At 36.5% G+C, this 18,187-nt stretch overlaps 1 protein-coding gene across 1 annotated transcript; it reads right to left on the reverse strand.

Moving 5' to 3' along the window:
• Positions 1–1,256: 1,256 nt before the first annotated feature.
• On the reverse strand, positions 1,257–3,707 carry LOC121763605. The gene is made up of 5 exons (XM_042159663.1): positions 3,406–3,707; positions 3,090–3,332; positions 2,689–2,980; positions 1,967–2,104; positions 1,257–1,876 (listed from the first exon to the last, which is right to left on the reverse strand). Exons 1-5 carry the CDS (start codon positions 3,562–3,564, stop codon positions 1,758–1,760), a joined length of 951 nt encoding a protein of 316 aa, XP_042015597.1. The 5' UTR covers positions 3,565–3,707; the 3' UTR covers positions 1,257–1,757.
• Positions 3,708–18,187: the final 14,480 nt, after the last annotated feature.

The raw sequence follows: 18,187 nt of genomic DNA on the forward strand, positions 1-18,187 counted from the left end.
CTTTGACGACCTCACACACATTGACATGTCTGAATTCTTCGCCGGTGTCGTCGAAGTAGACTCGCAAAGGCGATCTCAGCCCGCCTCCGCCTCTTCTCCACGCCCGCCTCCGCCTCTTCTCCACGGCGTCGAATGCCCTGGAGCTTCCACCGCCTCGTCCTCCTTCCGGATGGGGTTCATCCGGATAATCATCCCGAATTTGGGATAATCCCTGCAAATACCTCGGGGCGGTGGGACGAGCATATGCATCCACATCAAAATGGGGTGGTTGGTACCCCCCCAGTGTCGACGAGCCCTGGGTGCCCGACGTACCGGAACCACCCAACACGTTGTACATGCCCCCTAGTCGCCAAACGCGTTGATGTCAAACCTGTCGGAGCCGCCACTGCCAGAGTTTCCGTCACCGGACATTTTGTGATGAGAGGTTAGATGAAAATAGGAGAGGAAATGGAGATGATTTGGAGGATTTGATGTGTATTTGTGTGTGAAATAAAGACGAAATAAGATTATATATAGAGTTAAAAAAAGAAAAACGGTCGAAAAACGGTAATATTACCGTTTTCGATTATTTATTTATTTATTTATTAAATTCAAATTAAAAAATTAATTTATTGCGTCAGCGTGATGAAGCCCACTCGCGGGCTGGCGAGTGGGCGTCACGCATTGGGCCGGAGCGCGCCACATCGCGCAAGCGCGTGGTGAGACAGCCCGCGAGGTGTCTCGGTGGGACGAGCGTCTCGGCGAGACTAGGACGAGGCGGAGCGCTGCAACTCGTCTCGCCGCCGTCTCGTCTAGGCGGGACGAGATACAAGCCACCCGCGAGACGCATTGTAAGTGGCCTAAGAAAACTCTTCTCTTTTCCCTAGGAATTGAATTTATGTCCAAAAATATGGAAAAGGCAAATAAATGTAAAAAAAATGTTAGTATTGATTTTATAATAAATGTCCATTGACGGTGAGAGTAATTTTATCACCTGCCAAGACATGAATCATTCAAAGAACCCAATCATATATTTAAACAACAAAGCCAACTCCAAATATCAATAATTGCACTTCAATAGCATACCTACTATAAATAAATTAATAATAGCAATAACAACAGTCACAAATGATATAACACAATCCCAATTATTATTCATGATTATTGCCATTCAATAATAGCCCCCAATATTACCAAAACATTAAGAATTATATTTACATTTCTATCTACCATCCAACAACACAAAGGGTAATAATTTAAAGAGGGCAGATTGGCAATAAATAGATAAATATGATACATTAATAAGTAAAACTATCATTCTTATTACATTATACTTCAGCAATTAAATACTCTATCTATTACAACAGCAAAAGGGGGACTGTGGATTTTCCTTCACTAAAACATTTTCCCAAAAAGTAACTAAAACCCAATTTTTTTCCAACATACCTACTTCACACATAGGAATAAGCCCACTTATTTCTTGAAAACATTACAAAAAACCCCCAACTCCAAACTAATTTTCTTGCTGTTCTATACTAGTACTACTTCATACCCCTCCTTCCTAATCTTGTAAAAAGGATAAAATCTCAAAAAAAAAGGAAAAATAACATGGGATTTCCTATTATTACCCTTCCCCTAACTACAATCATTCAAATTTGACTGGTAAATCATCAAGAAAACCAAACACCATATAGCTAATTATAGCATAGAATGTTTCTTTTCTACCATCTTCAAAAAAAGGCTAAAACACCATTCCTAGATGAACCTGCAGGGCATCATCAATAGGTCCACTCCTGAGGGAGGTAAGCACCACGGTTGATCGGAGACGAACCCTCGAGCAGAAAGCTCCGACGTTGCTGTTGCAACAGCAAGGCATTCCTTCGCGCCATCAACAGATCTATTCACATCATTTTTCCAAATGTAAGCAACAAAACAAATCACTGAACAACCACATCTATGCAATGTGTTAAGTTCCCGGATTACACACCGTAGTCGGGGATGAACCCCCTGTCCAGCTTGGGGTGGTAAATTGGTTGAGGTAGAGATTGAGCAAATCCATTCATGTTATCCAAGTTCTTTTTCAAGGCATGAACACTTCTAATTGGAATGGTAGCAGCTGAGTAACCTGAGATTAGGGGAAAAGGAATATGTAAAAAACTAAAACATAACTAGTAAAAAGAAACAGTATAAGAGCATGTGAATCCAGTCAAATTGTCACACTTTTGGAATATGAACTAAAATGGACATATTCTTTTGGCATAATAGACATTTCAACCTCCAATTCCATACTATATTCATGATGCTATTACTATAAGTTTGTATGTTTCCTTAGTGCTTTAACATGGAATCTTGTGCTAGCACAAGACAAGAGGCATGGATTTGAATTGTTTTGGAAATATATGTATAGTCAAAAGTTTGCTACAAAACCTAAACCTTTGAAAAGAAAATGGTCAAATTAAGGGCCCATTCACACTGGCTAGCTATACAAGCTTTGCAGTGATGGAGACAGAGCCCAGTACACTATTTTTCTTTAATTAGTATTTCTTCCTCATCTATACCAACAGATAACAGGCAAGTTTTTGAAAAAGAAAACAAAAGTATAAGGGCATGGACGATTCCAAGATCACTTTTTTATCACTACCCATTTCATGAAAACACAAAACTAATCAAGAAAAGGAAATGAAAAGACGGTGGAGTGTGAAAATATACCTGCAGACTTCTTCCGAGTATCCGAAGCGTAAGCGTTACAGTCATTTTTAATAATAATATTATTATTAATAATATAATTATTATTAGTATTACTATTAATATTATTATTCCCATAGCGCCGTGGCAGAAACACCCCTGTGCCAGCGCACCCCCTTTTCACCGCCGCACCGCCGCTACCAAAAGCCGCCGCCCTTCCGCCAGACCCGACGATCCGGGTCGGGTCGGGCTGAACAGGCCATGGCTCTTGACCCGTTCTCATTTGGTACTTCTGCTTCACCATTTGCTGCTGCAGCTGTAACCAGACATTTTCAAAATTCAAAATTCAAAAATAAAAAAAAAACAAAATTGAAAAACAGAACACGAAAAAACCGTGTAATTTTTTATCCCAAAAAAAATCGTACATAAATGCTGTGGACGAGAGAGGGATTGGGGGTTTTAGCAGCTGCGGCGTGAAGGCCATTGTCGGCGTTGAGCTTGAGCTTGGCGAGCTGGCCGGCGGCGAGGTAGACCAGGTCTCCGACGGCGTCGTTTTTGGGAGTGGTGGGGGGAGAGGGGAAGCCGTTGGGGCTGCCGTTGGTTGACCCGGCCCAGCTGCTCAAGTGCGAGAGCGTCGACTGCGGCGACGTCGACATCACCCACCGCTTCTGCAAAAAATTGAAAAATGTGAGGGAAAAAAAATCAAACAAAATTAAGAAGAGTAAAGTGAAAAATTGCTACCTGAAGAAGCTCGTCGCTTTTAGCGCCGAAATCGTAAGGAAACTCAGTCGGGAAGCAGAACTCGGGGTCTGACTCAGTGAGATTCTCCTTGTCGAGGAGGAGGTCGTCTAAGAACTCGGAGGGCAAGAAGAACCCAGCTGCTTCGGCGTTACTTGACATTGTGTTTGTAGAGAGAGAGAGAGAGTGAGTGAGTGTGTTGAGTGTAAAGGATTCTGCTTGGAGAAGCTATAATAATGAGGCGGTAATGGGAATGAGTATTTTGTGAGTAGAGAGGGACCCAGCGAAGATAGAGAGAGAAATGTAGAGAGAGAGAGGGAGGAATGTTGAGGAAGACAAGGGCAAAGCATTTATTATGGGTACAGGGCTATTTTTGGACAAAGAATATAAGAAATTCAAAAATCAAATGGGTTTCTTTCCGCTTGTTTTTGAGGCTGCGGTATTCGCTTTTAAATTTTAAATTTAAATTGCATAATAATCGAGTTAGGGGAGGGAAGTGTTTTTAAAAAAAATTGGTGTGGGTGTGTGTCAACAGCCCTAAATTCATGCAGGGTTCAAGGCATTTGTCAGACTATCCACAATAGTGAGGAGACTCCCTGGACAAACCACTTATTTTTTTTGAATAATACTTTGCAGCCACATTATGGTCAGTCATAAATTAATTAAATAAAAAAAATTGATTTTTTTTTAAATTTTTGGTTTAATACTACTTGATTTTATTTTTATATCATCTTTATTATATGTTGCTCAACATGTTAGTGTTGCTCTTTCGTAGTTTTTGCTCAACTTATTACTACTGTCATTTCTTGATTGTTGCTCAACGTATACAGTAATTCGTGATATTAATGTGTTTTACGTAATGGAATTCAAAGATAAGTATCAACTCACAAGTCCATTCACACACATATAAGTTTATATCGATAATTCTAATTTTTTTATACATGTAAATGGACTAAATTAACTTTTTATGGCCGGCCACATTATGGCCATTTAGCATCACTCTATTTTTTTATAAGAAGTCACTTCTGATTTGTCTGCTGCCATAAAAAAAAAGTTTTCACAGTAATAATGGACACTTTTTTTTACCACATTTCACTTTATTTTATTTTTTTATATATTTTAATTCAATTATATTTAAAATTATCAGATTGTAAATAATTAAAAAATGAGATAATACTAAAATTAAAAAAAATATTGGGACCAAATATTCATTGGATTATAGATACGGGAAAATTATACAACGAACATTTAAAAAAATAAATATGTGTGTGGATAGAGAGTGAAATGAGTGTGAAGATGTGTGTGGAGGAAGGGTATTTATAATAAAAATTATTAAAATTTTGAAATTAATAAATAAATAAATAACGGCGGATCGCAGCGCCTATCGTGGCGCCGCTCCCCACCCGCCGTGTCCTTGCCGAGTCGGCGACTGCCCTTCCGCCCGCTCCCATTCGTCCACGTCGGGGCGGACGCTTTCCGCGCCGGCCGCTATCGTGGATACCCTCACGCTTGTGCGCCACTAACATATCTTATTTTATTACTACTATTATTAACATAAATGCAGATATAATTTGTTGGGAAGTTATGCATACTTTTATTTCACTTCATAAAAGAATTTGATTTTACAAGAACGAAGTTACTTCCACTCGGAAGACTATCAATCATTCAACCTCATTATATATCCTAACTTATATTATCATCGCGTCAACATTCCGTTTTACTTAAACCACATTATAAATCATACCCTACCTTTTTATAGTGAGACTTTATATCTATATTTCATCTTTTTGTAATTATCGATTTTTATAATTTTTTTGAAAAAAAAATTAAATAATTAAAAATTGCACTGGTGGTCATAATCACAATCTAGTGTTTGCCATCGACTTTATGTTGTACTATGAGACGATCTTCTCCCAAAAGATTTCCACTTTTTAGTTTTTGCAAAGAATAGATTTTTCGAAACATCGACTCTAATGTGAGTTGGCATTTGCGTCTCCTAAATTCTGTACTACTTTTTGGCTCCTTCTTTGATGGTCGTCTTCTTCCCGTTTCTGGAAGGCTTGATGGTTCCATGTCGAAGACTCCATAGTCTTTGATGTTCACCCTCATCAACTAGAAGGGATTCTCGATTGACCCCTATCAACGAATAAGAAGGGGTATTATTTGTCTCACAAACCAACTTTCCAGTTTTACTGAATCTCACCTCATTTGGTGAACAAAATTGTTGAACCACACGTGCATATTTGGGTCGAGCATGAAATCATGATTGTTAGGATCCATTATTCGAGTGAAATAAATTACAAAAAGTGAGTTGAAGATGAAATTGAATGACATAAATTGCAAGAAGTTAGTTGAATATGAAACTGAAAGTAAGTTGTGTGAATTTATAAATGTAACTTTGAAATTGAAAAATAATCTACATATCCGGCTTGATACACCGCATCGCTCTCGGTACCAAGTGGCCATCGGCTAACCGGTATCGCACTAAGTATGGCATTGCACTCACCATCCGCAACACGAGCCACCACACTATCAATCCTAGCGGTGTGGTACCATGGTTTTCTTTATGGATCCTAATCGCCGCATGCCCCATTCTTTCAACCACCAAATATGGTCTTTGTCACATTCTTGAAGATTAAATTTGCATACAATTCGAAATTATGTTTAGAAGATTAAATTTGCATACAGTTCAAAATTATGTTTAGAATGTTTCCCTATGATCATAGGTGGACCATATGAAAATGTCAAACACAATGATGAGAAAGTATCCAAGAATCATTATTTTGGGTCAAAATGATTTAATTAACTAGGGTAACAAATCGCTTTCTATGAGGCCATATGCCATTGTGGTTGCCTCAACATGCATAATTCTCATCCCTTTAATTGCGGCTAACAAGGACATGTTTGGCAAAAGTTGGTGAATTTCTACTATTCTAATTAGGTGAGTAATCATATGCGTTATGGCCTCGACATTGACATTACATCATTTATTTCTTATTGTATAATTTTCTATCAATATAAGTATAATGTATGTACATAAGTGGATAAACATAAAATGATAACACAAGGGTTGCTCGTGCACAATGGATCAGGAAGAATATCGTTTTCGGTGTCAAAAGACAATGACTATAAAGCGATTGTTACTAGCAATGAACAACTGACAAAGAGCAAAAACAAACTTCAATCCTGAATGGTTGGATGGAATTGCCGTACCTTAGCTGTGACCATTTCACCATAGTTCTAATGACCGAATTTAATCAAATTTTTTCGACCCTCTTGAGCTGACATTAGAATAGGTTGACCCCAGAGTCCAATTAGATCCGTCGACCGCCATTAGTCATGCAATGTATCATAAGGATTACAATTTTCGATACCACTACTTCAACTTGGTCATGTCACCACTTCAAATTAGCATTGTTAAATGTCACGCTATGTTATTGTTAAAGTGAAATGTCACGCTACGTTATTGTTAAAATGAAATATGACTTTTATTATGCAACGGACTAAAATGATAAAAAGTGATTATTTTATTTTTTTTACAATAATTAAATTGCAGTCAACAGTATCTTTGATGCTAGAGATATTGTTCAAAGATTTTTAAAGACCTCTAGAGTCTAGATAATGATATTCCACATGTACATATAGGATTTCGGAAGATCATTTGAGTGAAGGTGAGTTGACATCTAACTAAGAATTATACACAATTAAATTGTCCTTTGACATCCGCAACAGAAATGCATATTCCAATATGGAAATGGTGTGGCAGTTAGTATTTGGCAGAAGTACATTAGGCCACTCGCAACGCGTCCCATGGGTGGTCCGTAATCCGTCACGTCTGGACGAGATAGCGGCGTGATGTGTCGCAGTGCCCCGTCTCGTCCCCAGCCCGCCGAGCGTTCCGTCCCACCGAGACGGATAGCGAGACATCTCGCCACGTGCCAGCGTGACGTGGCACGCTCCAGCGCCATGCGTGACGCCCACTCGCAGCCAGTGAGTGGGCATCGTCACGCTGACACAATAAATTATTTTTTAAAAAAATTCGAATTAAAAAAAATGAAAAATGAAAAACGGTAATATTACTATTAATATTACCGTTTTTTCTTTTTTTTTATTTTTTTATTTCTTTACTCTATAAATACTCCTAATTCATCCTCATTTCACACACAAATACATATCTATTCTTCCCAAATCATCTCCATTTCCTCTCCAATTTTCATCTAACCTCTCATCACAAAATGTCCAGCGACGGAAACTCTGGCGGTGGCGGCTCCGGCGGGTTCGACATCAACGCGTTCGGCGACTGGGGGCATGTACAATGTCCTAGGTGGTGGTTACGGTTCGTCGACGCCGGTCGCCGGGGGGTACCAACCACCCCATTTTGATGTGGATGCATACGCCCGTCCCTCCGGCCCGAGGTATTCGCAGGGATTATCCCAGATTCGGGAGGATTATTCCTTTAAACCCACTCCGGAAGAAGGCCGAGGCGGTGGAAGCTCCAGGGCAGAGGCGGCCGAGGAGGAGGATCTAGGCCGGCATCTGTACAGCCGCAAGGACACGATGACGGTGTACAACGCCTGGATCAGCGTCTCGTACGATCCCATCGTCGGGAATCAACAATCCCGGAAGTGCTTCTGGGAAAAGATCACCGAGGCCTACCACGAGATTTAGTCAAAGGGGTCCCGCCGCCGCACATATAAGATGCTCAGCCCTCACTTTGACCGAGTCAACAAAGAGGTCAAAAAATTATGCGCCATCTACAAGAGTGAAGCGGCTCAGTACCAAAGCGGCGCCACGGGAGCCGACATTCTACGTTCGGCTTTATGAGTCTACTTCGACGACACCGCTAAACAATTCAAACATGTCGATGTTTGGGAGGTCGTCGAAGACGAGAAAAGGTGGGCCGGCGGTGTCCGGTCCAGCTCGGGCTCGACCTCGAAGCGCACGAAGCACACGGCGGGTGGCCAATACTCGTCTAGTGAGGGCGGTTCAGGCAGCACCGCACAAGAGTTTGCCTCACAGGAGGTTGAGGGCACGACAGACGATGTCAGGGGGTCCTCCCGTGGGCGTCGTCGGCCGCAAGGGAGAAATGCAGCGAAGGCGGCTAGAGAGAGGAGGGGCCGAGGCGAATCAAGCCAGGCGGGCTCGGGCTCGGGCTCGAACACCCTATTTTCCATGTACTTGATCACCACGATGGCGGACACTTCCCGCATGACGCCTCCACAATACCAAGTCTATCGGGAGATGATCACCACGATGCCGGAATTGAGTATATGACAAGATAAATTGGTATTCCGCCTCCAGGTAGCTTGACTGCACCGCCACCGCCTTCGGGAGATGATTCTCCAGCGGAGTAGTTTTTTTAATTACAATAAAATTGTATTTTAAATTATGTTTTTTTATTTATTTTGCCACGAATTTTTTTTATGATTTTAAGTTGTATTTTTATTTTATTTAATGAAGTGTGTTTTTTATTAATTGAATTTGTTGGAAAAAACATAAAAAATAAAATTGAATGAATAGGAAGTTAAGATATGGTTAGAAGACGGATAAGAGATGTAGGGTTGTAGGTTCTGTCTCTTAGCTAAAAGATGGAGTGAAAAGTACAGTGGGACCCATGAATAGTTAATGGATGAGACGGTTAAGAGACGAATAACAAACAACATTGCGGATGACCTTATTGAAATGGAAACATCCCCATTTTAAAAAATATTTACTTTTACTTTTTAATAAATCTAGAAAAGTTAGTTATATTACTTCCGGCATCCCACAAGATTATTTAGTCTTTTATTTTTAGTTCATTCTATATGAATATGCAATATTTCCTTTTACTTCATCCATGCACTTTTTAATTTTAAAATCTTTTTTCTATCTAATAAGGTGGGATTATGTCACTAACAATACTTTAATTAGTAGAATTTCTTTCTACATCTCTCTTATTTTACCAATTATACATTAGAATATGTGACCAACCAAAAAATGCATATTATCGTGGGACGAGAAGAGGAAGTACTATATTAACAACTTTGTTTCAAACACGTATTGTACTACACTTGGTTACTTAAAATTAGATTTACCCGAGAATGCTCGAGATTGGATTGATTCATCAATATTAAACATGTTTCGTATCTATCTAATTGAACAACAATTATATTACAATATAATTGTATATTAGGTAAATTGTAAAAAATTAAGTTTAATTAAATTATGATCTGCAATTTTAAAAATCAATCCAAAAAATAATGTAGTTTGAATTTGTCTCAATGCAATAAGATCAGCTATGTGCAATATACACTGTTATTCTACTCCATTTTATACCAGTAGTATCTTCTTTATATTCTCTACTTATGACTTTTAAAATGTAGCCAGAATTTGATTTTTTTAAAAAAAAAATTCTAACAACAATTTAATTTTATATTTTTGTCAGGATTGAGTGAGAAATTTATTTTGTACAATACCATTTGCTTTGACGCTTTATTCAATAGTCTATCAGCTAACACCACCAATAACAATTGGGGAATTTGCTGCTCTCTGAATACGACCTTTCACTTTCCCGCCCAATTTCAGACATCGCTTTCAATATCGGCTTTTTTTTCTTCCAATTTTCCAATTCTCACTCTGCTGTCTCCCACAGACACACAATCCCAAACTTACCTCAAAAACTACAAAGATTACTCCTCGACTCATAATTTTACATATCCATTTTAAACAATTTTATTTTTCCTAATTTTAGTGCTAATCTTTTAGGCCATCCACAATAGGAATAGCCTAGCAATAGCTCAGCCATAGTCTAGCCACTGCCACATCATAAGAACTAAAAATCCTCCTGTCACATCATCAAAACAAGCAAATAGCCCAGCAATAGCCCAGCCATAGCCTAGCCACATAATATTCACATCACTATTAACAAATATATACAAAATGAAATAATTAAGAATCACACAATATACGAAATTTAATTTACGAGACATATACGGGAAACATTAATAATACTATTAAAATTTTAAAAAGTACAATAATTAAAAAAAATTACAATAATTTTTTAAAAAGTACAATAATTCACTCCTCGTCGCCGTCGTCATCTCCTCCGTCGCTGTCGCCACCATCGCCTCCGTCGCCGCCGCCTCTACTCCCGTCGGCTTCCCTCCGTGCCGCCTCCAAATCCTCCTGCATGCTAAGGAGCAATGTTTGAAGCAAACTCTTCTCCACGGGGTCCACCGCCGCCCGCCATTCGGCCATCGTCTTGACCATCTGAGCGCGCGTTTGTTGATGCGCGAAGAATTTGAGATCCGTTGTGGATTGGCCAAGGGGGGATGCCGACTGGACCTCCTGAGATCCGCTATTCCGCCACCGCCGCCCAATCAGTCTCTGGATAAGATCGCCGACTCTATGTCGGAGATGAGTATTACCTGGCGGATGAGCCAGCTGACGGAGTTGACATCGAGGGATACCTCGACAATGTCAGAGTTCGATCTCGAATTGCACCAATAGATGATCGCATATCTTCGCACACAAATGAAGAAGTAGTAGTTTTATCCTTTTTAAAAAAAATGTATGACTTGTATTTTTATTTTCTAAGATTTTTAATTTGCTTTGTCTAGGATTTGTAATTTTAATTTCTACTAAACAATGTATTTTCCCGGTTTGAATTGTTCAACGTATTGCATTTACAAGTAAAATAGGTTGAAGTTGTAAATAGTGCAATTTATTAGTTGTGGCCAGGGTTGGGGCCTGCAAGGTTAGAGCAGTTGTGGCCTGTGACTCAAATTTAGGGGAATGATGATGTGGAGGGGACTTGGGCCTGAATCCGGGCCCGGGTTAAGGATAACTATTATTATAAAGAAAATTTCATAGATGGGGAACAAGTCGATAATTTAAGATTAAGTGAAAATAATTAAACCTGTTGGCAAAATTAATCAATGCAAAGCTGAGACAATTTAAAGTACAATCTGTAGACAGACAGAAGGTGTTTATCAGAGCACTTAAGTTGAAGAATGTCTCCTACTATAATAGAAAAATATAAAATTATAAATCATGGAAGATTAAATTATACTCAGCCCATTTGATTCTGTCTCAATCATATGCTACATCAAATGTTATTCCATAACAATATTGTGTTTTTAGCAATATAGCTTTTCAATTTAAAATCTTTGTCTCATCATATGATCATTACATATATGGATCATGCATCACATGATTAGTCTTTGCCATTATTTAGTGCATGAACATGTGATCGTATGGAACACAAATTATTTTAGTCAAGATCGAGATGTGAAAAAAATTATTATACTATTATTCATTCGTATATTTACTCATCAAATTTAAATAATTAAGCTCTTGTATAAACGCATGAAAAATATTCACCTCGTTCGAGATTCTAGGAGTAGACCATATCTATGTTCTGCATCATGATATAAAATAAGTACTTCCAAAGACTAAATACATTTGTAACGTAATGCTTTAGAAATTTAAATACTAGGATTGTATAGAAATGCGTGTTAGAATACTCGTTAATTATTCGTCGGTGGATTTTACATTTCCTACAATGTTTTTAATTCATCGCATTATATATTTTCTTTGCCCTATTTTAAATTTAATCAACACATTTTAATTTGCCACGATATTTTATTTGTTAATTAAATTAAGAGAGTGAAAAAATAGTAATCTCATTTCAAAAATACTTCAAATAACAATTTGAATGGGATGCCTAAGGAAAGTATTTATTTAAAGTTGAGAGGTGAGTAATACTTTGGATCATGCATTAGAATAACGATTCGAATTACATGATTTTTTGTACGAATATGATACGATTAATTAAAATATGAATTTTCAATTGTTTTACATATATGAAAATTAAAGCTGATTCCCATTTTTAGAAAAACAAACTTAACAAAAAAAATCAGGGAGAACTTAATTATACTGAAAATAAATTAAAAAGTTTAGAATGATTCTTCTTTTCCTATTCTGTAATCAAGTCTTTTTCTCATTTCCATACTCGAACCAAATAAGTCCAATCATATAACTAAATTCATTACAAAGCTATGATAATAATTCCCAAAATGTATGTGAACGCCTATTTTTTTTTTCTTGGAAAAGAGAAAATCAATTTGATCAAGGCAATCCTATTATATATTTAGATTTCTTTAATTTTTCTTTTCTAAATTCCATTTATGATAGTTTTCCCAAATATGTATGTGAACACCTTTTTTCTCTTGGAAAAGACAAAATCAAATTGATCAAGGTAAACAGGTATCTCTATATTTTTGCTTTAATTTCTTTAATTTTATTTTCTAAATTCCGATTGTGATACATCCCAAATATGTGTGTGAACACCTTTTATTCTCTTGGAAAAAAGAAAATCAAATTACTCAAGGTAATGCTATTTTTCTCTACATTTCTTTAATTTTCTTTCTAAATTCCAATTATGATAATATTTCCCAAATATGTATGTGAACACCGTACCTTATTTCCCTGGGAAATATAATTAATCCAGGTAAATGCCATTTTTCTTTAGAATTAAAAAAATATTATTTTCTAGGTTTGAGGGGTGGAAGAAGGCATGCATTTAGGATTATCATTTTCTTTCCACTAAAGACATTATTACTGCATAAGCATGGGGTCTGTCTTTGGAGGGACATAGCTTCCTTGATTCCAGAGATAAAAGAAGGCATTATGTCGGAGATTCACACCCAAATACACATTTATTTTATGATTATTTGCCTGTCTTCCACTTAAAGTATTTATTTATTTATTTATTTTTATTAGTATTTATATAGCAATCCCATTCATAATGTAATTAAATTATTATGTGACTTCTGTAATTGTGGTTCCAATAAAAATTAGCCTATTAGTTAGTGGTTGAATGACACATTAAATTCACCTGAAATCATATTCCTTTTGTCTTAAGTTACTTTTTTTTTGAAAAATCTCAAGTTAAGTAAATATTTCCATCGTTTGATAAAAAAATTAACGTATCTAACTTTTCACACTTTAATTCTTTTTCCTATTATGTTCTTTCGTTAATACTACTATATTTTATTAATTCTATATTTAAATCCCTAATTAAACATTCTTTTCTTAATTATCGTGACAAAAAATGTCTTGAAAGAGGTTAGTAAAATTTCCACACTTTAATTCTTTTTCCTATTATGTTCTTTCGTTAATACTACTATATTTTATTAATTCTATATTTAAATCACTAATTAAACATACTTTTCTTAATTATCGTGACAAAAAATGTCTTGAAAGAGGTTAGTAAAATCCACATTAAATGTTTCTTTTCTACAGAGTATATAAAGGAGCCAAATTACTACTTGATACCTATAATTATATACACCAACATGCCAAAGATAATATTCTTAGAAACAATGAATGAGATTCTTGATCCTCTGTTGCACTTCCTCAATCTTTTTTACATTCGTCCTTTTATTATGTATGAGGCTTAAATATTTAATCTACGAATTTGGTTCTAAGAGCATCCTAGTGGTCGGACACGGTGTCCATCCGTGCCAGCGGCACGGCGGAACACTGCTCCCCGCTGCGCTCTTGCCGCTAGCACGGCGCTGCTCTTAGCTAAGAGCACGTCCGTGCCAGCGAGCAGCTAACGTGACGGCGTCAAATTTTTTTTAAAAAAAAACAGATTTTAATTAAAAAATCTGATTAAAAATAAAAAAAAATATTTTCCCGCTTTCCAAAAAATTATATCCGTTTTCTCCCCACTTTTAATTTATTTTTTTAATTTTTTTAATATTTTTAACCTTTAATTATGTAATTTTTATTTTTAGGAGTTTAATTATGTAATTTTTATTTGTTAGGTGTTTAATTATGTAATTTCTAATTTTAGGAATTTAATTATGTAATTTTTAATTTTTATAATTTTAATTATGTAGTAATTTTTAATTTTTTTGTAATTTGTAATATTATTCAGGGTATTTTTAATGCATTTTAATTTTGTGGAAATGTTTTTATTTAAATTGAATAATAGAATGGTGGGACCCTTGAGCTTGTCCTTGCGGAAGATCACGAATGTGAGTGTTGTGCTCTTGCCTAAGAGCAGAAAATAAAAAAAGTAATAAAAATGGGTCTGGGCCCACATCCGTCCTCGTTCGTCAGAGCACGGATGTGGATGCTCTAATATAAAATTGTACTAGTACTAATACAATTACTTTGTGATTGTTCAATAATTATATCCAAAACCTTTATATAACTGATTATTTGTTGCAACCAAGTAATTAGTACTACACTTATATGCATATATATATTGCAAGTTCTAAATCTAGTGACAGAGGCACCTTACTTCATGCATAAATATTAGGTACTTCCTTCGTACCACAAGAATATGCATTCTTTCCCTTTTAATCCATCCCATAAGAATATGCAATTTCTAATTTTAGAAAAATTTTCTCTTTAATTAGGTGGGACCCATCTCCACTAACAATACTTTAATTATTTTTTTTTCTATACATCTCTCTTATTTTATCAATTTTACATTAAAACCCGTTCCATCCTCGAAGTGCATATTATTTGGGGACGGAGAAAATAATGTATAAAGGAATGCTTAAATACAATGACACACTGTCCCACTGACACAAGAAGAATATGTAATTGATCACATCTTAACTAAATTAGGATATCATGATATAATTTGGTAGAAAAAAGAAACATAATCAATCTGACAAATCCAACATAAATAAATATCAAGTCCATAAAAGTATCCAAATATTGGATTCAGGCTCTATCACTCCTTGATATTCACCTTAGTTACAATAAATGTCACTATTCATGGAATTATAGTTTGGTTGTTAAGAAATTTCCTCTCTGTACAATAAGTCGTAGATTCGAGTCATCATGTGGATAATAGGAGTCATTATTAATCATTTAAAATAAAAAAAAACAAGACAATAAGGTATACCTTATCAAATTTATACTAGCAAATTGTTGATTAATAAGATACCTTCAAATTCATTTTGCATTAGGCATAAAATGAACATGTTTCGATTGAATTTGAGCTTTGAAGAATAAAGTGAGGCCTTGGCCCAGCTCGCTATATCAGTCCATCATTTCAAAAGGGCCCATTTATAGTAAATTATTAGATACTATTATTTTTGTTGTTAACAAATTTTATTAGAAGATAGGGAAAATTACTACTCCATAAAATTAGACAACCTTAAATAATACTAGTAGGAGAATAAATTATTAACTGAACTTAGTAAAGTTGTAGTCAGTGTAATTAATGAATATTTACATAATCAAATGAACGTGGGATGCTCTCAAGGTCTTTGAAGTTATATTTTCTGGTTAGCCCATAAGTCTGAAATATATTCCTGTCACGTATTAATTCTTCTTGGAAATTGTTATTCTGGTCTGTTGTTTATTATTTACCATAAAATAGTGTAGTTATTGTTTACCATATTCAGCATTACACTACAACTAGTAATTAATTAAATAGAAATGATGCAATTCCTTTTATTACAGTACTATTCTATTCGTTTATGCTTGAATAAAGTTGATCGGTCAAAAGTAACAGTGGCTTTTCTCTAAAAGAAAGACTTGCTGTTGACATAAACCAGTTTCTTTTGTTTAAAATTACTGTATTGTGATCTCAATTTCAAATAAAAGTGACAAGCCATGTTATAATCTTAATTTTTTCGAACTTAAAAAACCATATATTCCATTCAAATATTAAATGCTAGTATAGAAAAAAAAAACCACTCCCGTACCCAGTGGCCGTCTCAGGCACTCCTTAGAGTGTCCAGTGTCCACTATGGGTAGGACGCGGCTATAGCCGCGTCTGGGGGCGGTGGGCGGGCAGCTATAGTGGGGAAGGTGGGCGGACGCGGATTCGGGGCGGAGATAGAACGCCTTTCCCGGACAACAAGCCTGCACGTCCCGGGTCGATGCTGTTACGAACCGAGCGATTGAAGGTAGAGCATCGTCTCATCTGAGCATGGCGTCCACAAAGAGTCGATTTCGCAGCTAATAGATCGGTAGTGTTATATATTTAAGGCATAGCTTTAGTTTGAATTACATTTTCCTATTCGAGCCATTTTATGGTAATGTATTTGTTCAGAAATAAATTTTTGACATGCTGAATCAACTTTGTCGTTATATCGGGAGACATTTTATAGAAAACGCTGAAAATTGGGGGCCATTTGATGAAAAAACGAAAGTTGGGGTTATTTTTTTAATTACGCTAGAACCTAGGGACACTATTCTTATTTTTGTTAAAAAACGACAACGTTTCATGGGCTGAGGTAGAAAAAGGGTCCAAGTTTAGTAACCTTTTAAGGAAATGTCACACGGACTGACCCGAACCCATCATACTAAAGAGTGGCCCAACCCGACTGAAACTTGAACCACAGTATTGGGCTGGGTCTGCAGTTTGGTTTTGTCATATTTATAAAATAATACTCTAAATTGAATTTAATTAGTATTGGATTTGATTTTGTTGTTTGGTTGACAACATTATCTCAAATATTATTTTAATAGAATATTTGGTATGTAAGACTTAAAATTCATTAATAAAATAATTTGTTGATTATAAAATGATTATTGATTAATAAAATTAATCCACTTATTCTGTTTAATTATTGTGCATCACGCTGCAATTAATACACCCCATCAAAAAAATCATTAATTAATCAAAAAATTAATCAATTGCATAATTTGTTGTTGAAAAAAGTGAAAAACAACAGTAATTTATTGGTTGTTTAATTGCTTAATTATTAATGCACCCACACCACAAAGGCACAAATCGCTGTTGAAAACTTGAAACCATCTATACACACATACAGAGCAATTGGCGACGCACAAACAAAAATTGGTACTTACACACAATATTGATATCACACACATACACATAAAATCAGAGAGAATTAGTGGCGCACGGTGGCGAAGGAGTAGTTGGGTGAAGTCAGAGAGAAGATATCTGAGATAAATTTTGTCGCAGGGGTTGAGGTCAGATGACTTGTCGCAGGATAAGTGTAGAAAAATGACCGTTGAGACGGGCCAAGGTTGAATTGTCTCGGGCTGAGTTTTGGGGAAAAATGGAACCGAACATCGGATTAGAGAGGAGGGAGATGAGAAGTCGTGAGATATCTCTTGAACCAAACGGCCACTAACAGTCTATAAAAAATAGTCCCGTATTTCCATTTTCGTCCGTCCATTAAAATTTGTCTTGTACTAAATATGGAAAGTTATTCCCACTTAGGGGTGGCAAATCGTGCGTGTCGGGTCGTTATCGTGTCGACACGATAACGACACGAACACGATAACAACAAACACGAACACGACCCGTTAAGAAAACCTCAAACACGAACACGAACACGACACGAAACCCTCAGACACGAACACGACACGAACACGACACGAACCCATTAACGACACGAACCAATTCGGGTCGACACGACACGATAACAACACGTACATGAGATGACACGATAACGACTCGATAACAACACGACCTGATAACGGTTAAACCTATTAAAAATGAAAATAATAAGAATTAATAATATTAAAATATTATTTGTTAACGGATAACACGAACACGACACGAACACGACACGGACACGTATTGTTAACGGATAACACGAACCCGACACGAACACGACACGAAATTTTCGTGTCCTTAACGGGTCGACCCGATAAGGACACGAACCCAATAAGCTCTGACCCAAACTCATTATTTTCGTGCCGGTTCGTGTCGTGTTATCGTGTCGTGTCAAAAATTGCCAGCCCTATTCCCACTTTATTACTCATTTTTATATCTTTTTCTCTAATACTTTGTCTA

This window comes from Salvia splendens, chromosome 14 (assembly GCF_004379255.2).
Source record: "Salvia splendens isolate huo1 chromosome 14, SspV2, whole genome shotgun sequence".
In the NCBI taxonomy this organism is placed as follows: Eukaryota; Viridiplantae; Streptophyta; class Magnoliopsida; order Lamiales; family Lamiaceae; genus Salvia; species Salvia splendens.

What these genes read in the sequence shown, in the direction of transcription:
- LOC121763605 (XM_042159663.1), bottom strand. Translation starts at nt 3,564, where the DNA reads ATGTCAAGTAACGCCGAAGCAGCTGGGTTCTTCTTGCCCTCCGAGTTC. An exon ending in AAAGCGACGAGCTTCTTCAG is followed by an intron (nt 3,333 to 3,405) that starts GTAGCAATTTTT and finishes AATTTTTTGCAG; the next exon opens with AAGCGGTGGGTGATGTCGAC. An exon ending in TACTCGGAAGAAGTCTGCAG is followed by an intron (nt 2,105 to 2,688) that starts GTATATTTTCAC and finishes CCCTAATCTCAG; the next exon opens with GTTACTCAGCTGCTACCATT.